Raw genomic sequence first — 25,694 nt, forward strand, 5'->3', positions numbered from 1 at the left:
TTCTGAGGGGAGAACGAAACCTCGAAACCTTCTCCAATTAAATTGCTCTTTCGATACGTCAGACCCCGGATCTCAAAGGAAAAAAAAATTAGAAATTCATATTTTTATAATAGATGCGAGTTGTCAGAACAAAATGACAAAATTGCTCATTTCTATAGAAATCACATTTTCGGGGAAATGGATACATGATATTTGTGCGGAATATTCCAGACAATAAGTTATTTCTGTCTATGATAAAACCATCTTCACATTCTTCTCGTGAAGCGCGTGGAAAATTCCAGGGAGAGCCGCGGGGCGAATCTGATTGTTGTTTCCCGACACTTGGTCATAAGCAAATCTGGTCAGGCAAAAAGAACACCTGGCTCTTCCCAAACATCTTCACAGAAACGTCTCCGGGGCCCGGCCTTTCATGGGATTGCCATACCAGAGAAATGGAGATGAGAAGCCAATGGGAGGGAACGTTGTGAGAGCTGATGACCAAAACCACCGATGGAAAATAAAGGGCGTTTCTGATTTCAATTTTTTTAAAATTTTTGTAATTTTTCCACCTCCGGCAACAACTGTTTTGTATTGAAAAAGTAGGGGAAAAAAAGAAAGAGAGGAAGCAGGTGTTCAAGTCCATCCCAACCACCTGCCATTTACAAATGTGGCACAGAGGAGCAGAAAATGAGAGGTTTGTTTATTTCCATACAAAAAATTGTCCAGATTTTGGCCCAGCTGAACAACTGTCAACATTACACACTGGTACAGTTTGGGATTTCTTTTGTGCTTTCACTGTTTGCAATCGTAGAGATGGTACCTGGGGAAAAAAAATACGGTGTTAGAAGGCTGACAAGCCAAAAAGGATCAACGATCATGGATGGGGTGGAGCGATCGGGATTGGAAAAGATCAGATCCCGATCAGTGATTGAGCAAATTTCATGATCCCGATTGGGATCGGCTGGAAAATGAACGGAAATCGGATTTTATAATCTCAAGATCGGCTCAACCCTAAAAGTGACTTTTCCCATAGAGAAGCATTGATTAGGGTTGAGCGATCGGGATCGGGAAAGATTGGATACCGATTGGCGATCGAACAAATTTCACGATCGAGATCGACTGAAGAATGATCGGAAATTGGATTTTAAAATCGATCCAGAAATCTCAAGATCGGCTAAACCCTAATCATGGGGCAGAGTAACCCCTCGTTCACATCTGCGTTTGGTAATCCGTTCAGGCAGTCCGCATGGGAACGGAATACCAAATGCAGTGAAAGCACACGGACCCCATAGACTAGTGCATTGCACAGTGTCCGGACGGAACATGCGGACAAAAGAGTACTTTGTGATCTACATTCATCTCAACATGATTCCATGCGGGCAGCTCGCGAAGAGCACATGGACCTCATTATAGTCTATGGGGTCCATGTGCTTTGACTGCACATCACTTGCAAATGCGTTTGGCATTCTGTTCGGGGGGAATCCCATGTGGACTCCCCAAACGGATTACCAAACGCAGATGTGAACAAGGGGTTATTCTGTATAGGCCACCAGTATTTGGATGGACGGATAGATAGATAGATAGATAGATAGATAGATAGATAGATAGACAGACAGATAGGAGATAGATAGATAGATAGATAGATAGATAGATAGACAGATAGGAGATAGATAGATAGATAGATAGATAGGAGATAGATAGATAGATAGATAGATAGATAGATAGATAGGAGATAGATAGATAGATAGATAGATAGATAGATAGGAGATAGATAGATAGATAGATAGGAGATAGATAGATAGATAGATAGATAGATAGATAGATAGATAGATAGGAGATAGATAGATAGATAGATAGGAGATAGATAGATAGATAGATAGATAGATAGATAGGAGATAGATAGATAGATAGATAGTAGATAGTAGATAGATAGATAGGAGATAGATAGATAGATAGATAGATAGATAGATAGATAGATAGATAGATAGATAGGAGATAGATAGATAGATAGATAGATAGATAGATAGGAGATGATAGATAGATAGATAGATAGATAGATAGATAGATAGATAGATAGATAGATAGATAGGAGATGATAGATAGATAGATAGATAGATAGATAGATAGATAGATAGATAGATAGATAGATAGGAGATGATAGATAGATAGATAGATAGATAGATAGATAGATAGATAGATAGATAGGAGATGATAGATAGATAGATAGATAGATAGATAGATAGATAGATAGATAGATAGATAGATAGGAGATGATAGATAGATAGATAGATAGATAGATAGATAGATAGATAGATAGATAGATAGGAGATAGATAGGAGATAGATAGATAGATAGATAGATAGATAGGAGAGAGATGCTCTGTATATGGGTATATACTCATGTATATGTTCCCTGCTGACATAATTGGAGATAATCCAGCGCTTACCACTGATTGGCTGATGGGTTACACATTAATAAAACAATTTCCAGCATCTTGTTCAATAGACCTAGAAGTCTCATTATTGTGTAACACTAAATTGCTCCGGATACTCCGTTGCGACGCTCACTGTGTAAATGCTTTTTCTAATCAAATTTGCCTTTGCCTTGAACCCTAACACTCGGCGTGCAATGGAAACACATTACCATGATGACAAAGTAATAATGGATGTGACATGTCTATCAGCGCAGAGGTCACATAACAGCCCCGCCATCCTGCAGAGGAGGCGTCTCCCGGCCCCGGCCAAGTCATGTGGAACCCATTCATTACACTTCTGCCATGACTGTCCTGGAAGCCGCCTTATACTTGATTAATTGACTAGATTCACTTTGCTGAGCGCTCACGTTCCATCGGAGCATCAAGAGAAGATTCATCTGCGTTGAAATTACCAATGACTCGGGCGTCCAGCTCCTTGTCCGTCAGCTCCTCCTCCGTGAAGTTGCTGAGCGATATTTTGGGTGCGTTGTCGTTTTGGCTAACGGACCCGATCATTTCCTGTTCTTTATCGTGTTGAACCTGAGCGTAGATATTAATCCATGGGATTTTCCTGTAGATAAAAAGGTTTGGCGTTGTGAGATTTTGTCCGTGTATACAAAATTGTACGACATTTAACTTTTATAGAATTTTCTAATTTTGTATCGTCTCAAGTTCATTTATCGGGTGAATAAATAATAAAAAAGTTACAAACTGAAAAAGTTTAAAGTGATCAAACGCATGAAAATTTTGCCCAAACCAAAGAATTTTGGTGAGATCCACCAATGAACTAAGTAACCGTCAAGTCCATCCACACCATGAGGGGCTCTGGTGAACACCACTGTGGGGTTGGAGTTGGTGCGGCTGGATACTCAGCGCCGTACTGGTTCTCACCATCGGCTCAGTATTGCATCTGCTATTGCAACAACTCCATAGTCTAAGATCTGAATCCCATCAACATCTGTGAGATCATCTGGAAAACAAAATCTAATCCATGGACCTACAGTGTATCCTGATCACCTTTCAGGGCAAGAAGCAACAAGACTCCTTCAGGGGTGTTGTGGAGTCCCAGTGCGGCAGGTGCGGCCAAGATATTAGGGTCACAGCCTGTTCCGCTGTGACTGCTCAGTCCAGCATAGCAGGGGTTAATCCTGTTGCAGCCTTTGGGCGTGGTCAGTCTGCTGACTGACAGTGGTGTCAGCCTATGAGTACCTGGCTTGGGCACCTGGGCTGGCTGTTCTGGCCCGCCTTCCCTCCATTTAGGGAGGCAGGTTTGGGCAGCCCGGTGCTCTAGCCTCAAATTCCTAATGGTGCACATCTGTGCAAGACACTAGTTTGGGCAGCAAGCTGCCTTAGTTAGGTAGGTAGTGAGAACCTCCACCCTTTGGTTAAAATTGTGGGAATCCTCCCTTTGGACAGTATTGTGGAAATCTCCTACCTTAGGCAGGCTGCCTCCTGTGGTGTTGCAACTGCAGGTAGCTGTGGTGGGGGCAGCCCAGAAAGTCACTGGGAGTACATGGTCATAGTTTGTTTGTTCGTCTTGCAGTGGAGTAACTGCAAGACTTTTGTATTCATTTGCGGCTGCTCTGTCCTGCAGAGATCTATACATTATGTTGTGTACCCGGTCGGTGTTGTAGTCCAGCAGTGACATTGACTGCCGGGTCTTCTTCACACCAGGGTAGCTCTGCGGTTCAGAGCCCAGTTGGGCTCCGCAAGATATTATTATTTAGTTATTTTTATAGTATCCGGGTGGTTTATAGAACTATCAGTAAATTTGGTATTTCTGATTTATAATACTTCAGCCGAACTGTAATATATATGGTTTTTAATATAGTTGGTAAAAAAAAAAGTTTCTGTGCTTGATATTGTGTTATTTCATGTTTTAGATCTAAAGTCAACAACCGCGGTATTAAATTAAGACACAAGGGATGGGAATCCAGCTAGATAAAGAATTATATAAGCTTAGCTGGTAAGGTCGGGGAGGGAAGACACAACTCTATCACACTCAACCTATTATTTTCATGCCAGGTTGATCCTGAGAAAGCAAAAACAAATCCTCTATAAAGTGGCTGCCAATTTATTCGTACACTGGGGGACGGCATGTCTTGCCAACCCCAAATAACCCAATCAGAATAAATCTTCCGTAGACAATCACTCTTGTAATACAAATAACTAGAGATCACTATTCAAGATGATTCAAGAAACGCCATGTTACTTAAGGGGGCTCTCCACTTTGGACCACCCCTGGTTGTGAGAAGGCTCCTTTAACAATACGCTGATCATACAGTGATTGTATCTGCCCACAGAATATAAGTAACGCTCTTCATAGTGAACCCTCAAGAAAATCATGCAAGTGTTTTTTTCCAATTCTACCCCATTCTACAATTTGACCCTCAAATAAATCACACCACCTATGACTACTGAATGGAGAATAGAAAAGTTATGGCTTTTGGAAGGGTGAGGAGTAAAAAAATAAAAAATGCAAAAACAAAAAGTTGTGTATAAGGCAAAAGATTAAGAACAGAAATGGCGGCAATGGGAAAACTTTGAAAAAAAGAGGAAACTATAGATGGAAGATGAAGGATGACAAAGGCTCTAATGTGGACACTACACGTATACAATGTATAGAATGTGCTCTTTATACGTGCGCAATTACATCGATTGGTTTCTTACCTTTTAAATTTGTAGATTAAAAAAACAGCCAAACCCACAAAGACGACAGATAGAAGCATTAACATGGCGGAGCTGCTGTGACTGGCGCTGTTATCTACCAAGGGGGCTAAGAGGGAAAGACAAAGATGTCATCAGCTTCACAACATACTCAAGTGTCCGACCATAGTGCAACAATGTACTCTAGTAACTCAAGTGTCCAGTCATAGGGTAACAATGTACTCTAGTAACTCAAGTGTCCAGTCATAGGGTAACAATGTACTCTAGTAACTCAAGTGTCCGGTCATAGCGCAACAATGTACTCTAGTAACTCAAGTGTCTGGTCATAGGGTAACAATGTACTCTAGTAACTCAAGTGTCCGGTCATAGGGTAACAATGTACTCTAGTAACTCAAGTGTCCGGTCATAGCGCAACAATGTACTCTAGTAACTCAAGTGTCCAGTCATAGGGTAACAATGTACTCTAGTAACTCAAGTGTCCGGTCATAGCGCAACAATGTACTCTAGTAACTCAAGTGTCTGGTCATAGCCCAACAATGTACTCTAGTAACTCAAGTGTCCGGTCATAGCGCAACAATGTACTCTAGTAACTCAAGTGTCTGGTCATAGCCCAACAATGTACTCTAGTAACTCAAGTGTCCGGTCATAGGGTAACAATGTACTCTAGTAACTCAAGTGTCCAGTCATAGGGTAACAATGTACTCTAGTAACTCAAGTGTCTGGTCATAGCCCAACAATGTACTCTAGTAACTCAAGTGTCTGGTCATAGCGCAACAATGTACTCTAGTAACTCAAGTGTCTGGTCATAGGGTAACAATGTACTCTAGTAACTCAAGTGTCCGGTCATAGCGCAACAATGTACTCTAGTAACTCAAGTGTCCGGTCATAGGGTAACAATGTACTCTAGTAACTCAAGTGTCCAGTCATAGGGTAACAATGTACTCTAGTAACTGAAGTGTCCAGTCATAGGGTAACAATGTACTCTAGTAACTCAAGTGTCCGGTCATAGCGCAACAATGTACTCTAGTAACTCAAGTGTCCAGTCATAGGGTAACAATGTACTCTAGTAACTCAAGTGTCCGGTCATAGGGTAACAATGTACTCTAGTAACTCAAGTGTCCGGTCATAGGGTAACAATGTACTCTAGTAACTCAAGTGTCCAGTCATAGGGTAACAATGTACTGTAGTAACTCAAGTGTCCGGTCATAGCGCAACAATGTACTCTAGTAACTCAAGTGTCTGGTCATAGCCCAACAATGTACTCTAGTAACTCAAGTGTCCGGTCATAGCGCAACAATGTACTCTAGTAACTCAAGTGTCTGGTCATAGCCCAACAATGTACTCTAGTAACTCAAGTGTCCGGTCATAGCGCAACAATGTACTCTAGTAACTCAAGTGTCCGGTCATAGGGTAACAATGTACTCTAGTAACTCAAGTGTCCAGTCATAGGGTAACAATGTACTCTAGTAACTCAAGTGTCCAGTCATAGGGTAACAATGTACTCCAGTAACTCAAGTGTCCGGTCATAGCGCAACAATGTACTCTAGTAACTCAAGTGTCTGGTTATAGCCCAACAATGTACTCTAGTAACTCAAGTGTCCGGTCATAGGGTAACAATGTACTCTAGTAACTCAAGTGTCTGGTCATAGCGCAACAATGTACTCTAGTAACTCAAGTGTCCAGTCATAGGGTAACAATGTACTCCAGTAACTCAAGTGTCCGGTCATAGCGCAACAATGTACTCTAGTAACTCAAGTGTCCAGTCATAGTGCCACAATGTACTCTAGTAACTCAAGTGTCCGGTCATAGCGTAACAATGTACTCTAGTAACTCAAGTGTCCAGTCATAGCGCAACAATGTACTCTAGTAACTCAAGTGTCCGATCATAGTGCCACAATGTACTCTAGTAACTCAAGTGTCCAGTCATAGGGTAACAATGTACTCTAGTAACTCAAATGTCCGGTCATAGCGTAACAATGTACTCTAGTAACTCAAGTGTTCGGTCATAGTGCCACAATGTACTCTAGTAACTCAAGTGTCCAGTCATAGGGTAACAATGTACTCCAGTAACTCAAGTGTCCGGTCATAGCGCAACAATGTACTCTAGTAACTCAAGTGTCCAGTCATAGTGCCACAATGTACTCTAGTAACTCAAGTGTCCGGTCATAGCGTAACAATGTACTCTAGTAACTCAAGTGTCCAGTCATAGCGCAACAATGTACTCTAGTAACTCAAGTGTCCGATCATAGTGCCACAATGTACTCTAGTAACTCAAATGTCCGGTCATAGCGTAACAATGTACTCTAGTAACTCAAGTGTCCGGTCATAGGGTAACAATGTACTCCAGTAACTGAAGTGTCCAGTCATAGGCTAACAATGTACTCCAGTAACTCAAGTGTCCGGTCATAGTGCAACAATGTACTGTAGTAACTCAAGTGTCTGGTAATAGCGCAACAATGTACTCTAGTAACTCAAGTGTCCGGTCATAGCGCAACTCAAGTGTCTGGTAATAGCGCAACAATGTACTGTAGTAACTCAAGTGTCCGGTTATAGGGTAACAATGTACTCTAGTAACTCAAGTGTCCGGTCATAGAGCAACAATGTACTCCAGTAACTGAAGTGTCCAGTCATAGGCTAACAATGTACTCCAGTAACTCAAGTGTCCGGTCATAGTGCAACAATGTACTGTAGTAACTCAAGTGTCTGGTAATAGCGCAACAATGTACTCTAGTAACTCAAGTGTCCGGTCATAGCGCAACTCAAGTGTCTGGTAATAGCGCAACAATGTACTGTAGTAACTCAAGTGTCCGGTTATAGGGTAACAATGTACTCTAGTAACTCAAGTGTCCGGTCATAGAGCAACAATGTACTCTAGTAACTCAAGTGTCCGGTCATAGGGCAACAATGTACTCTAGTAACTCAAGTGTCCGGTCATAGTGTAACAATGTACTCTAGTAACTCAAGTGTCTGGTCATAGCGCAACAAGGTACTCTAGTAACTCAAGTGTCCGGTCATAGTGTAACAATGTACTCTAGTAACTCAAGTGTCCGGTCATAGGGTAACAATGTACTCCAGTAACTCAAGTGTCCAGTCATAGGGTAACAATGTACTCTAGTAACTCAAGTGTCTGGTTATAGCGCAACAATGTATTCTAGTAACTCAAGTGTCCGGTCATAGCGCAACAATGTACTCTAGTAACTCAAGTGTCCAGTTATAGGGTAACAATGTACTCTAGTAACTCAAGTGTCCGGTCATAGGGTAACAATGTACTCTAGTAACTCAAGTGTCCGGTCATAGCGCAACAATGTACTCTAGTAACTCAAGTGTCCGGTCATAGCGCAACAATGTACTCTAGTAACTCAAGTGTCCAGTCATAGGGTAACAATGTACTCTAGTAACTCAAGTGTCCGGTCATAGTGTAACAATGTACTGTAGTAACTCAAGTGTCCAGTCATAGGGTAACAATGTACTCTAGTAACTCAAGTGTCCGGTCATAGCGTAACAATGTACTCTAGTAACTCAAGTGTCCAGTCATAGGGTAACAATGTACTCTAGTAACTCAAGTGTCTGGTTATAGCGCAACAATGTATTCTAGTAACTCAAGTGTCCGGTCATAGCGCAACAATGTACTCTAGTAACTCAAGTGTCCGGTCATAGCGCAACAATGTACTCTAGTAACTCAAGTGTCCGGTCATAATGCAAAAATGTACTCTAGTAACTCAAGTGTCCAGTCATAATGCAACAATGTACTCCAGTAACTCAAGTGTCCGGTCATAATGCAACAATGTACTCCAGTAACTCAAGTGTCTGGTCATAGCGCAACAATGTACTCTAGTAACTCAAGTGTCCAGTCATAGCGCAACAATGTACTCTAGTAACTCAAGTGTCCGGTCATAGGGTAACAATGTACTCTAGTAACTCAAGTGTCCAGTCATAGGGTAACAATGTACTCTAGTAACTCAAGTGTCCGGTCATAGCGCAACAATGTACTCTAGTAACTCAAGTGTCCGATCATAGTGCCACAATGTACTCTAGTAACTCAAGTGTCCGGTTATAGGGTAACAATGTACTCTAGTAACTCAAGTGTCCGGTCATAGAGCAACAATGTACTCTAGTAACTCAAGTGTCCGGTCATAGGGCAACAATGTACTCTAGTAACTCAAGTGTCTGGTTATAGCCCAACAATGTACTCTAGTAACTCAAGTGTCCGGTTATAGGGTAACAATGTATTCTAGTAACTCAAGTGTCCGGTCATAGCGCAACAATGTACTCTAGTAACTCAAGTGTCTGGTCATAGCGCAACAATGTACTCCAGTAACTCAAGTGTCTGGTCATAGGGTAACAATGTACTCTAGTAACTCAAGTGTCCAGTCATAGGGTAACAATGTACTCTAGTAACTCAAGTGTCCGGTCATAATGCAACAATGTACTCTAGTAACTCAAGTGTCCGGTCATAGGGTAACAATGTACTCTAGTAACTCAAGTGTCCGGTCATAGGGTAACAATGTACTCTAGTAACTCAAGTGTCCGGTCATAATGCAACAATGTACTCTAGTAACTCAAGTGTCTGGTTATAGGGTAACAATGTACTCTAGTAACTCAAGTGTCTGGTTATAGGGTAACAATGTACTCTAGTAACTCAAGTGTCCGGTCATAGTGCCACAATGTACTCTAGTAACTCAAGTGTCTGGTCATAGTGCAACAATGTACTCTAGTAACTCAAGTGTCCGGTCATAGCGCAACAATGTACTCTAGTAACTCAAGTGTCCGGTCATAGCGCAACAATGTACTCTAGTAACTCAAGTGTCCGGTCATAGGGTAACAATGTACTCTAGTAACTCAAGTGTCCAGTCATAGGGTAACAATGTACTCTAGTAACTCAAGTGTCCAGTCATAGGGTAACAATGTACTCTAGTAACTCAAGTGTCCAGTCATAGGGTAACAATGTACTCCAGTAACTCAAGTGTCCGGTCATAGCGCAACAATGTACTCTAGTAACTCAAGTGTCTGGTTATAGCGCAACAATGTATTCTAGTAACTCAAGTGTCCGGTCATAATGCAACAATGTACTCTAGTAACTGAAGTGTCCGGTCATAGGGTAACAATGTACTCTAGTAACTCGTGTGTCCAGTCATAGCGCAACAATGTACTCTAGTAACTCAAGTGTCCGGTCATAGCGCAACAATGTACTCTAGTAACTCAAGTGTCTGGATATAGTGCAACAATGTACTCTAGTAACTCAAGTGTCCGGTCATAGCGCAACAATGTACTCTAGTAACTCAAGTGTCTGGTTATAGCCCAACAATGTACTCTAGTAACTCAAGTGTCCGGTTATAGGGTAACAATGTACTCTAGTAACTCAAGTGTCCGGTTATAGCGCAACAATGTACTCTAGTAACTCAAGTGTCCGGTCATAATGCAACAATGTACTCTAGTAACTCAAGTGTCTGGTTATAGGGTAACAATGTACTCTAGTAACTCAAGTGTCTGGTTATAGCGCAACAATGTACTCTAGTAACTCAAGTGTCCAGTCATAGTGCAACAATGTACTCTAGTAACTCAAGTGTCTGGTTATAGCCCAACAATGTACTCTAGTAACTCAAGTGTCCGGTTATAGGGTAACAATGTACTCTAGTAACTGAAGTGTCCGGTTATAGCGCAACAATGTACTCTAGTAACTCAAGTGTCCGGTCATAATGCAACAATGTACTCTAGTAACTCAAGTGTCTGGTTATAGGGTAACAATGTACTCTAGTAACTCAAGTGTCTGGTTATAGCGTATGTCATAGCGTCCCTATAGAATGTACTCTAGTAACTCAAGTGTCCGGTTATAGCGCAACAATGTACTCTAGTAACTCAAGTGTCCGGTCATAGCGCAACAATGTACTCTAGTAACTCAAGTGTCCGGTCATAGCGCAACAATGTACTCTAGTAACTCAAGTGTCCGGTTATAGGGTAACAATGTACTCTAGTAACTCAAGTGTCCAGATATAGCGCAACAATGTACTCTAGTAACTCAAGTGTCCGGTCATAGGGTAACAATGTATCACTTTATATAATGAACCTCTCAGGGGGCTCCTTGGGGGTGGGACATAACATATTTCTGTCTTACTTATTTAATTTAGAAATTATTTATGTAATATATGTAACAAGTGTAATCCCAATGGAATATAATATTATGTCATTATTATATAATCCTAGTCAGAGATTGGGTGAATCGAGGAACGTTATTCTTTTTTGTTGTTGTTGTTGTTGCCGTCTCCAGTGCGGAGGTGAAATTCATAAAAAGTATACATCTATAATTATGCAAAATAAATCCATCTCCTTATTCCAGACTCTAATAGTTTCTGTGGCAACCCATTTCATATGACAAAGATACAGATGTAACAGTAGTCACAAGCTCATTGGTAGAGTCGGCTGAAGGTCACTCTCTGCCGGGAGCTTACAACAAATGAAAGCTTTGGAAAACATGCAAAAAATGTTCTGACCTTCGAACAATAATATATAAAAAAAAAATTAGAATCATTACATGAAAAAATATTTAGAAAACGTTGAGAGACACGTCCTAAAAAAATGTTTTCAAAATAAAAAAAATCCAAAGTTCAATGTAATTTTATTTTATTTTATTTTATTTTTGTATTGCTACAATCCACAAGTTGGCCTAAAACAGAGGAATATGGTTTTGAAAAATACATTTAAAAAAATTAAAATTAAATTATTATTTTTTTTCAATTATTAAATTTATTTTGTCCATTGTTCGTCTATTTTTTTGCCACAACTTTCCATTATATTGCGAAATTCATATTTAATTCTTAAATTTTACTTTTGAATTCCAAATGATAATTTTTGTCTTGGACTTACCTAAAGTAAGCTGGGTAACGTAGACAAAGATTTGGACTCCTGGCTTGAGCTCAAACATTATAAGGTTTTGATTCAGGGCGCTAAATAGAGACTCTACGATCTGCAAAATAAAATGAAAAAATCGTCATATTGGAAACATTAGTGTAACAAAAAGTGTCATATAAAGTGAAAGTTAATGAAATCTGTCACTTTTTAGGTGCTGTATGGGTCACTTGACCATGTATGGGCCACTTATTACCATGTATGGGCCACTGTATGGGCCACTTATTAACATGTTAGTGACCTGTCATACAGACATGTGCATGAGACTTATAACAAGTTGACTATTCAGTAAATTTACTCACATGCTCCAGATCTGCTTTGTTTCCTTTTCTCCTTTCACTTACATTCTTTGGTGGTAAAATAAAAAGTTCTGCTGACGTTGGTAGACCCGGGAACATGGCCACCAGAATATGCTCCTCGGGAATACTGGTTACCTGCAAGGAGTCATGGGAAAGTCTTTATCCATTGAAGTGGGCGACTACCGATAACAAGCTCCATGTTTGAACACAAGGAAGACCTCAACACACTTTACATATTTTATGTCCGTAACATTGTAACAAAACCTGAAACCTGACCATAAAACTCTACGACGTTCTAAGCCAGTTGAGTAGAACAGCATCCCTATCTTTTGGCCATAATTTACCTAAATTTTCAACCAAATTTACCAAAATTCTTTCAACTAGTCCTTAAGAGCAGTGAAGGTTGGAGAATTCACATCAATGTTACAACAACTTCAGTGTCATCTGATGGTTTCAGGCAGCCAACACCCGATGGACCCCATTATAGTCTTACAGAATGGATCTGATTATGTCCCATTTTTCTGTTCCTCTGGTCCTCTGACAGACCAGCAGATTGGAAACCCAGATGCAGGTATGAACCTAACCCTAGTTCTATATTACATTGATATTATGTAACAATGGACAATTCTGAGCTTCGTTTACTGTATTTTGGTTCTCTCTCTTTTGCAGATGTCCCCTAGTCCTTGTATCCAGTATTTGGATGAATTCACACAGCATTTATATAAGTTTTTGCATCGTTTTAAGGCTGGGGCCCCATATGGCGTAAATACTATGCCAAAAACTGCACCATTTTACAGTCCCTGAAAAGTGGATGGGATTCTAGCAGTTCCCAACCAGACAATCACAGGCTTGGCGCGAGGAGCAAGTTCAGCGGCAGGCCAGCTTGACAGCTCTCGAAACGCACGCCTGAGCAGACAGATCATCGACGCCAACAACACGCTCATTATATGGTGTCCCGACGAGCTGCTGAGATGCCAGAACAATCATGGGCATGGCGCGAGGAACAAGTTCAGCGGCAGGCCAGCTTGAGAGCTGCCAAAATGCCAGAGCAGGCGGATCATCAACACCAACAACACGCTCATTATATGGCATCCCAGCGAGCTACTGAGATACCATAACAATCACGGGCACAGCACGAGGAACAAGTTCAGAGTCCAGACCCCTGAGTCCATTAAGACATTTTAAAAGTGAAACTAATTAAAAAAAACTATTTTGCGAATTATAATATTGTAGCAAATTATAACAAATTGGATTTTTTCTTTTTTTTTAAAACGACTAATAAAATATCAAATAAAATTGTTATAAATTGTTGATATAAAATATTATTATTGCACTTTTTCCTTTCCTACTAGTGAAATATAAACTTCACCTATAAATTCTAAATTTTTTGGCAGTTTACGAGGAGGAGGAAGAATTGCGGTAAAATAAGGGAGAGTATAAAGTATAGAGAGATAAGATGCTATGTGTTTTTTTTTTTTATTCCGCTGATTTTTGCTTATCGCGCTCATCGTTTTATTGGCTCGGTGTATCTTGCGGGATATCTCAGCCGCCAAGGATAGGACTCGTGCGGTTCGCTCGGAGTATATTAAACTGCAGAACAGAAGAACAAGGAGACTGAAACCAAGATATGACTCATATTGATTCCAGACGTCTTATGTCTCCGCGAGAAGGATCTCGGGCCGTGCCGTGGACTCATTCGCTTACTCTTAAATGAAACATCCCATAGTCGTACAGCGAGCAGACTCTAATTAATTGCTCGTTACGTGGGGACGTCTTATTAGATTAGGTCTGACATCCGTATTATAAGCCGACGAGTCAATCACGGTTAATCGTGTTCCGGTGAAGGCTGAAATAAATGAAAAATGATTTGCCACGTCCAACAAGCCGTCGGCATGGCCGGGCAATGGGTGCTGCAGAAGAAACGGAATACATTGTATAGATACAACATAATCCATCCACATATGTGACAAGTTGTGCTCTGCTACATCCTCATCCTCATGGTATTCCCTAGAACCCGCCTGGTATATGCCGGATATAGAGGACATCACAAGGACTTTGGTCTGCGCTACGAGATCGTTACCTGCTCGACAAAGCAACATTGTATCGTCCCGCTTTAGTTTTGCTTCAGTTCTCTCATCTTGCGCGCCCTGCAGCGTACGGCGTATCTCACGCAGACCTCAGCTGCCACCATTAATACATACCTGTATCAGAGCCTTCTTAATGAGCTTGCTTATGTCTTGTCTCCACTCGGGGATGTCGGGATTGTGATAATCCAGGTTCGGAGAAAATGACAACAGCTGCGACTGGAAATACTCTGAAACACAACCATTAAAAGACGCTTTGTGTCAATTCCCCGCGCATCGCCTTTGTTATATTCAGATCTGACTTTGTTCAATTCTCACAATGGAAAATTTCGACATGTTTTTGCAAAAGCTTAAAAAAAAAAAAAAAAGTTGCGCGTCATGCGGAGGGCGGCTTAAATGCTTCTGCTTATTATAGTAGATATTCATTAGCCGCGCGCTGTCATCAGGTAGCGTGCGGCCCGCGGTGCGCGTACAGACACTTAATGGCTTTTTAAATTAACATTGTCAACAATTGGATAATGACGTTCCACACAGAGAATTTGTCTACTGATGTTCCCCACAGAACAGATGGCTGGCTCGCCATGAAGTTTGGATTCTGTAGGAAGACATGATGCAATTCTGGTTCCTGTTTTCGTCTTTACGCCAGTAGATTTTTCGTATAGTTTTAATTGGGATCTGACTCGGTGGTGATGTTTGGAAAGTCATGGTGTAACCATGACCAATGATCTCAATGTTTCTCCTATGGGTTGGCGAGGTGCATGACTTTCACAAATGTTGGGGATCTTTTCCCTTAAATTTGAAGACATTTTTTGAAAATATGAATAATTAAAAAATTTGTAGATTTTTATACATTTTCTCTAACCTTCTTAGTGGTGATGTCTGTGGTCTTCATTGGTTACCAGATGATACAACCATGGATGTAGGAACTTTCTATGGTCTGGAACTTGTCAGAAACCAATACATTGCACTGTCCCAGCCATGATGTCCTTATTGTGGACAGGTTATCAGGTAGGTACCGTGCGTGTACGTGAAGACAACCTGACCACAATAAGGACATCATGGCTGGTTATCAGGAGGACACTACATGTATGAGAAGAAAATCCGACCACAATAAGGACATCATGGCTGGTTATCAGGAGGACACTACATGTATGAGAAGATAACCTGACCACAATAAGGACATCATGGCTGGTTATCAGGAGGACACTACATGTATGAGAGGATAACCCGACCACAATAAGGACATCATGGCTGGTTATCAGGAGGACACTACATGTATGAGAAGATAACCCGACCACAATAAGGACATCATGGCTGGTTATCAGGAGGACACTACATGTATGAGAAGATAACCTGACCACAATAAGGACATTATGGCTGGTTATCAGGAGGACACTACATGTATGAGAAGATAACCCGACCACAATAAGGACATCATGGCTGGTTATCAGGACAGGACACTACATGTATGAGAAGATAACCTGACCACAATAAGAACATCATGGCTGGTTATCAGGAGGACATTACATGTATGAGAAGATAACCCGACCACAATAAGGACATCATGGCTGGTTATCAGGAGGGGACACTACATGTATGAGAAGATAACCTGACCACAATAAGGACATCATGGCTGGTTATCAGGAGGACACTACATGTATGAGAAGATAACCTGACCACAATTAGGACATCATGGCTGGTTATTAAGTAGGTACCATGCATGTTTCTAAAGGGATTGTCCAGGGAGTTAATGTTACCAGACTTCCTCCCCGCAAGGTTCTTCATGTTGGATCCGGTATTATGACCTGGTTCCAACCCTGGGATCAGGAGCTGTTTCAATCAAGACCCATGTTCTGAATCAGGCTGGAACCCCGAGGTCCAGCAACAAGAAACCACTGGAGGAAATCCGGTAAATTTAACAACCCCTTTAACCCCAAGCCAAGAGAATGGCATTAACCAGGGATGGGTTCCTTCTCTCCTGGGCTGAGAAAATCTCCCAACATTTGTGCTGAAGGTAAAAACTCCATAGGCCACCATTGCAAAAAAATGTAATTGACCATTGACCAGCACGTACTACTTTCCTATACAGTAGGCTCATGATAGTTTTGGGCAGATATGAACCTGACAATGAAGTTCTGATGGAACGTTTTACATGACCAACTGAATAACATATGAAAAAAAAACTTACCATGTACAGCAACTTCTTTGGTGTCCTGAATGAGAGTGTTTCCAGAGGCCACCTGCACCGTGATGGTATTAACACCCTCCATATGGAAGGTCAGCGAGATACTACTGTCCAGGGTGATCAGAGGCTGCGGATACACAAGCAGGATGTATCCCGGTCAATAAAACGGGGCTTCACCGGCATTGATTTCTACAGTTTTCCAGAATGCTATACAGTATACTATAGGGGTCAATGTCAGCCATTGGGGGGTTGTCTGTCAGCACGGTGTGGACAGATACCAAGTGAAAAACAGCAGGAATTTCCATGCACAATATCAGCGGTACCAGGTCTCTTTTTTTTGTTATCTTTCTTTAAAAAATAATTGGAGGGGTGGTAATATTTTTTGTTAAACTTTATTGCACAAAATTTTCATCTTTTTCTCGTACCACTATTGGATTTAACGCGACGATCCATCGACCTCTTTTATAGTGTGTAGGAATACTTAGTAGCATTGTCTATAAGGCCATGCAGTTATATTGTCAGGCCTCTAGTTGTCGTAAACCAATCTGCATCCCAAAAATTGTGCTGCAGGAAGCCAATGGGCTGACAGATCTCCCTGGACATCCCAGTTGGACATCCCAGGTGACACTGACTGCAGCTTTTGTGTGTTCCCATTTTCCTCCCAAACATTCTGTATTGATAGGTTAAGTTGGAATTTAGGTTGTGAGCCCCAATGGAATCCGTCTGTACGGTACTGTGGTCATTGGTGCTATATGTGGGAAATGGATACAATGTATCGGTCTGGATCCTATAGGTTACAGTAGCAGTAAATAAACTTTGCTCTAAAGATTGGTAAAAAGAAACATCACATGGTCCATCTAATCTGCCCTTAAATGAGCGAGGATTCGCTCTGACCCCATTATCTTATATGGGTCCGCAGATGACTATAAGCTCTACACCCCCTATACATAGGTAAACGTGACACGAAGCAAACAAGCCCCCCATTATCAGACCCTGCAGACTCCTCTAGAACACGAGACTTTCCTCCCCACAAATTAAGGCTGCGATATCTCTCGCTCCTCTTATTCGGCTTTATAATTATTAGCTGCTGCTTTGCACAACTTCAAAGGAAACTTTTAAATGCTGTTCCTATCCCTTTATGTTTTATTCTTTTGAGGGTAATTACCTTTCTTTTCAAGGAAAGCTGAAGCCCCCCCCCCCCTCCCAAAGCGAGGATTTAACTATTTTCTTGTCATTTCATACAAAGAACACCGACTTGCTATTCACACAAATTGTATTATTTAAAGGAGTAACGTTTTATAATATACGTGTTCTGATGGCTGAATACCGCCTGTGTGTACATAGACCGTATAGAGCGATAACGTGTTACCTGAAATGTGCCCAGGTGAGACACAACGAATTCACAACAGCAAAAAGTGTCAGTATCATAGTACAGACAATGAACGGCCGCTTTATTAGAGACTAGAGATCGTGCGGGATTGGTTCTTTAGTATTCAGGAGTTTGCCCCCCAGTTTCCGGGATCTCTCCAGACCCCAGACTATAATAATTGGAGGGGCAGAAATATAATCACTCTTCATCAGATCAGGTTAAGATGAGGCATCCGGTGTTCTCTCCGAGGCATCTTCCAACCCCGTTGGGTTAGGCCAGTGGCTCCAGGTGACCACTGAGGCCCAATCACATCAAACATCAATGCCCCATGTGATCTACTCAGATTTCTCAAGTTGCCCTGGAGGTTGGAAGGGGCCATAAGATGAGAGGACACCAGATACCACCGCAGGTGAGGTCAAAAGACTCTGTAGTATAAAAATGATTTGTGGGTGATGAAACCAGAAGATCTTGGGTTCAGCCAATTTTTGCAACTTGACCCCGGTGAGCCCCATGAAATCCAGTGCCAAGTTTTCTATGGATCAATTTCCATGCAAATCCACATTGCAATGGGAAAAATCCAGCAAGTGGAGCAGCTTGGAATGAGGTCAGGTTGTTGATGCGAAAGTAGCCAGTGCATAGACATGGTGACATTATATGCACTGGCTACTCTAGCATATTATTCCATGGGGGGGCATTATACTATGTGGTGGCACTAAGGAGAGTATTATAGAGCGTGAGGTCACTAAGAAGGCATTATACTATGTGGTGGCACTAAGGAGAGTATTATAGGGCATGAGGTCACTAAGAGGACATTATACTAAGTGGTGGCACTAAGGAGAGTATTATAGAGCATGAGGTCACTAAGAGGACATTATACTATGTGGTGGCACTAAGGAGAGTATTATAGAGTGTGAGGTCACTAAGAAGACATTATACTAAGTGGTGGCACTAAGGAGAGTATTATAGAGCATGAGGTCACTAATAGGACATTATACTATGTGGTGGCACTAAGGAGAGTATTATAGAGCGTGAGGTCACTGAGAGAATATTATACTATGTGGTGGCACTAAGGAGAGTATTATAGAGTGTGAGGTCACTAATAGGACATTATACTATGTGGTGGCACTAAGGAGAGTATTATAGAGCGTGAGGTCACTGAGAGAATATTATACTATGTGGTGGCACTAAGGAGAGTATTATAGAGCGTGAGGTCACTGAGAGAATATTATACTATGTGGTGGCACTAAGGAGAGTATTATAGAGTGTGAGGTCACTAAGAGGACATTATACTATGTGAGGGCATAAAACTGTATTCAGGAACTTGGCGACTCAATGAACACCCCGTCTGGTAAATTCTGTATATGCCCAATTGTCTTCCATGGGGGTCGCGACATCAGACACAACCGATGGTCCACTGTGGATTTTTCCTAATCTTGGATGACCCCTCTAAAGAATACCTTTAGTTTCCATAGCTATGAAGCCCTCACATGGTTTTGAATAGGTCGCCCATATTTTTACCTAGTAATGAACCCGCTAAAAAATTTGCAAACCCATTAGGGAGTCTTTGCCCTCCTGTCACTCCTGAATCTTCTTCTAGCCCATCAATGTCATTATAAAATGTCCTGACTCATTAAAGCCGGAGTCTTCCTTCCTACCATAGCCTCACAGTGACTGACGAAAAGCCTTTCCATAACCATAAAAAAGATGGATTCCATCTCTAATTTAAATGAAAGATGGCCTCTTTAATCAAGTCAAGGATATAAAGAAAACCCTTGAATAATTTATGACTTAACAAATGAGGCGGGTGATGGGATTTATAAGGTGGATAACCTATGTTGTAGATCATGTGACAGACTCGTTAAAACCGAGCAGGCGTGCTTCATTAATCCTCGGGCTTGTCTTGAAAGCTACATCAAGCCGCTACATTCTTGTCTCAAATACTGAATTACGTCTTTATCTCTTCCCATCGGCTCCCGAACGTCTTGAGTCACCATGTTAAATCAAGCGTGTCTGAAGGTTATTGAGCCGGTAATTCCAACATGAACACAACTATGCTCATGAGACGTCTCATTGGTGGACATGCCAAGACGAGGTAAATAAGCATAGACTTGTTCATCGTACCTTGGTGTTGTTCCCGATCCACCAAAAATAAGTGAGCGTGCCGGGGTGAGACGGCCAAACCACGGCGCTGATGTTGACCTCCTTATTTCGGATGGCGACGAAGGGTACTCGCAGGTGGACATGCTCGATAGGACCTGATGGTGGACAAGGAAAGAGGTTAAACAAGATCAAAAACTGTAACACCACATTCCACTGGTTACATCTTACCAGGAATTTCCAAGGAAGTTCTTTATTTGGGGTCTAGTCTTTTGGCCAGAATGGAGAAGAGTTACAAAGAGTGGAGGACTTGTCCGGTCCAACGTTACGTAGCCAGATTGTGGATTTTAATAGATAATGTGCAATACTTTTTAATGTCTTTTTCCTTGCGTTGGCGCCGCAGGGATATTGAACACTTGCAGCCGAGTTTCTCCCCAGATTGCAGTTGATCACTGTAAGAGCCAGGCTTTGCTGCCTGCAGGACAACTTACACATCGTCCTTTCTCGGTAATAGTCCCTCAACATCAAAAAGTTGATGCATGTGGTCATAGTAGGGATCCGTGTAGTATAAATCTGCCATACGGTGCATGGACCATACTGTATTTTGTGAGAATGTGATGTAACAAATTGTGTTCTATCTCAATTGCAAATTTTTCCCCCTAGAAACCATGAGGCATCATAAAGTCCGCAAGAAGCCGAGGTAGCCTATGGTGGTATGTGGAGTGTCTACGAGTCTATAACATAGACGTGATGGGGTATCTATGTACATTCATACAACATATGTAGTCAATTAGCACTGTGTACACAGCTATGGGAGCCGTCACATGACTGCAAGGGACTGCATGAGCTTCTATGTACAAAATCCTGAACCAGGGAAAATGGGCCAGTCCAGAAGTGGTTAAGCTGTTTTACCCAATACATTGCCTATATTTCGGACCACCTCTGCTATCTAGCAGCAGTGGCTGGGCGACATCAGTCCTGGATTCTGGCCACTTCTATTCTCTTCTCTTGTGATTGAGCCATCTGTCAACTCTGCAAAGTACGTTTTGCTGCTCAACCCTGATTGGTTCCTGCATTATCTCTATATGTCCAAGTCTTGGCGCCCACCGCAGGTCACACAGGCTATACCCACCCACCAACTTCTCACTGATACCAAAAAGGGGAGAGGAGAACAGGTAAAACCATTGGATGAGAACCCCAACGTTAAGGCTGCAGCCTACACTCCAAAGTCTGCACACTGGTGGAGCAATGATCACCATGACCTTGGGTTATTCTCATACTACGGAATGTGTTGGTCAAGTTGAACCAGGGAATGGAAAATTTCCAAACTGGAAATTTGCAGTCAGATTTCCAATTTGAAACCCCTAACGTTTTGCAATTCCCTCTTCATGATTGGTGGCCGTGTTTATCGGATCTAGGTGGCGCTGTTTGACCCTTGACTTACACACAAGGAGTTACTAGACCGCCAGGCACCTTTGTTAGGGGAGAAATTTTACCAGTAAACTTTGATTTGGCCAATAAAATGAAACAAGCCTCCGGAAATTAGTTTGATATCTTCGGCTAACGGCTCCCTTTGTTATTTAATGGAGCAAGGTGACGCCAAGAACAGTAACTGCTTTAATAACAGGTAGTTAACGGCGGACATGATTGATTTGTGGAGGAATTATTACTGTGATAAAGTTTCAGGGCACATTTCATCCTTCACTGGGATAACTTAGAGTGATAAAATGCCTTGGTTACCCTGTCTCTCGCTATATTAACTGCTCTGGAGATCTCCATATGGGCAATCCGAGGCCGCACAAATTGTTTTAATATGTACGATGCAAAGTCAGGATGATGAAGGCCACTAGCGGGAAACATAAGCCAGACTGTGCGCAGCTGAAGAATGAAGATGAAACTTTTACCCCTCGGTAAGCAAATATAGAGGTTACGTGGAAAACAGTTGTGGCTGCGTGTTTAGGAAATGAAATGAAGAGCTGGATACAAGGTATGGGCGATACCACCAGGGCTAGATCCATGGTGTGGGTGATACCAACAGGGCTAGATCCATGGTGTGGGTGATACCAACAGGGCTAGATCCATGGTATGGGTGATACCAACAGGGCTAGATCCATGGTATGGGCAATACCACCAGGGCTAGATCCATGGTATGGGCGATACCACCAGGGCTAGATCCATGGTATGGGTGATACCACCAGGGCTAGATCCATGGCATGGGCAATACCACCAGGGCTAGATCCATGGTATGGGTGATTCCACCAGTGCTAAATCAGTAGTATGGGTGATACCATCAGTTCTGGAAGTATGCCATGTGATTGATAATGGGATCTATTGGGTTCCAATGTGGGGTCTACCATTTTGACGGGGAAATATTGTCTCATACAGCACTATTGTTCATATCAAATCTGAAAGGATGTGGGATTGAGCCTCTGACACAGATGTGAACAGATCCATATGCCTTATTACATTCTAACTTGTTCGCATATGCAGTCATTGTATTTGTATAATTCAAGTCAATGATGGGACTTCCATGTGTCCAAGGCAACACAATGTAAGAATGAAATGCACAAATGGAAGTGATAACAATTAACTTACAAGTTACATGAAGATAGAGGATGGCGCTATCAATGCCCACATTGTTCTCCGCGTAGGCGGTGACCTGATATATTCCCGGGTTCTTGTACACATGCCGTATACCATCCTCAATCTTGCTAAAATTGGCATAAGACACAGCGCTGCCATCTCCAAAGTCCAACTGAATGTTAATCCTCTGGATGTCGCCCTGGAATGAAAAAAAAAATGTCACCTTGTATTCCTCACAAGGATTATGGACTGGGATTTCTTGATAGGACAACCAATTTGGTAAATTATCAATGGAAAGCAATTCCAGCCTTGCTAAAGAGTAGACCCATGGCACCCCCAACATGGTGAAGTCCCAAGACACCAACATCACTAGGGTTATACTCCTTTGTGAGTGCCCAAATATACAAACCAACCTCTATATTTTGCAAACATCAAATCAGTGTTTTTGAAGGACTGTATGAGAATATCTAAAAATGTACAAATCCTTATTGCTCATCTTTAAATGTCTCTCTTTGAACCACTCCCGGGACCCGCACATACTTCATGTGCCACCATATGGAGCCTCTATGGGGAATTATCTGTTGTATGATTTACTTTCTCGATGCCATCGTGTTCTAAAGGGCCGTCCAGATGTCATCAGTCACATTAGTGATCATCCCCAGTGAGGCTCAGCATCTAATATCCCTCTGACATACGCGCACACCGGATCGAATGTAATTGAAAGGCAAACGATGGCTTGTGCTATAAGAAACATGGATACCTTCTTCTAGAAACATATACAAATAAGTCCTCTGGTGTAAAAGGAGAACTTGCTCTAGACCACCTTACTCTAGTGTCCGTGTCATCTGAAACCTAGTAGCATAATGTTGGAAGTCTAGACAAGAAGGAAGATGAAGCCGTCCAAGACAGCAGAGAGGTCATTGCTTCTCATCCGTGGGAACTAGGGTACTGGCTGGCTGGATGAGAGGTCCTAGATGTGGGTCAGAAGGGGCAATATGTCTCATTAATGAGACGTGACCTCTACGAGGCCACCATGAGGTATACAGGGACTTATAAGACTATACATGTCTTACTAAGAATTCTAAAACCACCAACACACCTGTCCATGGACCTTGCCTAGTGTTCCAATGAAGTGCATTGGGTAGAGCTGTAATACCAGACATATACCAGCTGTGGTGCTGTTTTTGGAAAGCATCGATGTTCTTCTAATCCTGTGCAACTCCTTTAACATATAAATAAGCTTTTGGTGACTGGAGAGCATGCAAAGAACACAGAGAGAACATACCAACTCCATACCGATGTGGCCCTCAAAAAGGTCCATCTCAGCTTTTTAGGCTCAAAATGAAATACATGCCCAGCTTGACCAAGTGAACATGTTTTATGGCTAAGTTAACCCTCTGTATTCTCTAGGCTCCTTTGGCGATGGCTTATCTCTCTTTGGAACAGAAGGATTGAACGTGTTGAGATCCAATATGTCTAACACTTCTTTCCCCCAATAACGTCTGCCAAGTTAGAGTCAGAACCTTGCGTACACGATTGATTAGAGATGCAAAATCTAATTGGATTGGACACCTTTACTTGGTTTTAAACCCTGAACTCCGCCATATTGTTTCTAACACAGGACTATCTAAGAAATCAGTTTGCCTTCGAGCAGGTTGACTTACAAACCTAATGTTGATTTAGATTGACCCTGTCCCTAATACTCTAAATAATCCATGTGTCCCTCCACTGTCATGATCCCACCTGGAGCGTAGAATTCAATATACCCAGTGACGTTGTGAGCTATGGATAGAAGTGACCGCACGCTGCCATCGTCTGATGGAATTATTACTACAGGATGTTTTATCGGAGGACTTTCCCACTTCCAGCCATATAACACATTCAGAAAGGCCATGGGGTTTAACTGTTTTATTGATTGTCCACAAGATGGACGGATCCATTAAAGGTCACACGACTCCTAAATTAGAACTCATCTATCAGATCCTTGGATTGTGCGCTATGTCAAGGGCTTCCGAGAAAGGATATTCCTGTAAGAAAGTATTAACAATAATGGTATAAGGATGGTGTCGGTGGCTCCTCATCTGGAGGCCATGATGGATGATCGTAGAGGAGTATTTAGAGAATAAGGGAAAGGAAATCCTATATAAGATGTGAAAGTCAAATGTAATTTTCTGGTGAAAGTAAGAAAAATGACTGACCGGTGTAGGATCAACGCCCTCAATATGCTACCACCTTGCCAAGCATAGTCATCCTCCACCACCAGGTTACAGAGCACATTGCAACGATAAAGTGGGAACCTTTGTTATGTGGCTTATGTAGAGTTGGAGAACAATAACTGGAGCGCTTGGGGTAAGACTCCGAACTGAAGACCCGTCCCCCAGTGCTCCACATGTATGTTGGTTGGATTGGCTTGGGCTAGAACGATAATTCCGACTCAGGAGCGGGACTTGACGGAGGTGGTGAAGGGTCCTCTTTAAGGACATCAGCCCGGGAGAGACTTCACTTTGAGTCATTTGCCCATCTTGGGCGCCAACATCTACTCCGCACCATCCAGTCCAAGAGTCATCAAATTCCTCAAAGTCTATTCATTATAACTTCATGTGAAGTCATGACCTAAAACCCCCCGAAGCCTCATCCTACCCATCTACTAGCCTCGTCCTAATCTGTACTGATCCCGTACGTCTGCCCTCGTTCTTTCCGGGGTTGTTGGAAAGTTACAATGTAAATCACAATGGAGCCGCAATAGAAACGATTAAAAAAGTTTCCATGGCAGGTTTCATGTTGCCAATGGCTGTCTGCACATTGTACAACGCTAATAGACTTTAGGAACATAACCCACAAACATCTCAGCAGCCTGACTTATTCTGGGCCTGCTGGATATGAAATATTGAAAGTGATTCACTATCCTCAGACAATGTCCCTATCTCCGAGTTTATGAATATAAATTAAAGTGGAAATGAGCTGCTGGAGAGGGATAAGGTGACTGTTCTGCAAATCCATTTATGACACATGTTCCGAAGGCAGCACCGCACTGCGCTCTCCGCTAGAGTTACAA

The 25,694-nt window shown here is 42.0% G+C and overlaps 1 protein-coding gene across 1 annotated transcript in view; it reads right to left on the bottom strand.

The window, feature by feature from the left end:
- Positions 1 to 310: 310 nt before the first annotated feature.
- SORCS3 (sortilin related VPS10 domain containing receptor 3) overlaps positions 311 to 25,694 on the bottom strand; it is a 329,278-nt gene continuing 303,894 nt past the window's right edge. Inside the window, exons 19-27 of the mRNA XM_075287996.1 lie at positions 22,652 to 22,838; positions 20,081 to 20,214; positions 16,594 to 16,717; positions 14,523 to 14,635; positions 12,325 to 12,456; positions 11,981 to 12,080; positions 5,123 to 5,228; positions 2,866 to 3,023; positions 311 to 799 (exon numbers count right to left, since the gene is read on the bottom strand). Coding sequence (XP_075144097.1) covers positions 735 to 799; positions 2,866 to 3,023; positions 5,123 to 5,228; positions 11,981 to 12,080; positions 12,325 to 12,456; positions 14,523 to 14,635; positions 16,594 to 16,717; positions 20,081 to 20,214; positions 22,652 to 22,838 — 1,119 coding nt within the window. The 3' untranslated portion in view covers positions 311 to 734. The remainder of the gene's footprint in view (positions 800 to 2,865; positions 3,024 to 5,122; positions 5,229 to 11,980; positions 12,081 to 12,324; positions 12,457 to 14,522; positions 14,636 to 16,593; positions 16,718 to 20,080; positions 20,215 to 22,651; positions 22,839 to 25,694) is intronic.

This window comes from Leptodactylus fuscus, chromosome 10 (genome assembly GCF_031893055.1).
Source record: "Leptodactylus fuscus isolate aLepFus1 chromosome 10, aLepFus1.hap2, whole genome shotgun sequence".
NCBI classification, from domain to species: Eukaryota; Metazoa; Chordata; class Amphibia; order Anura; family Leptodactylidae; genus Leptodactylus; species Leptodactylus fuscus.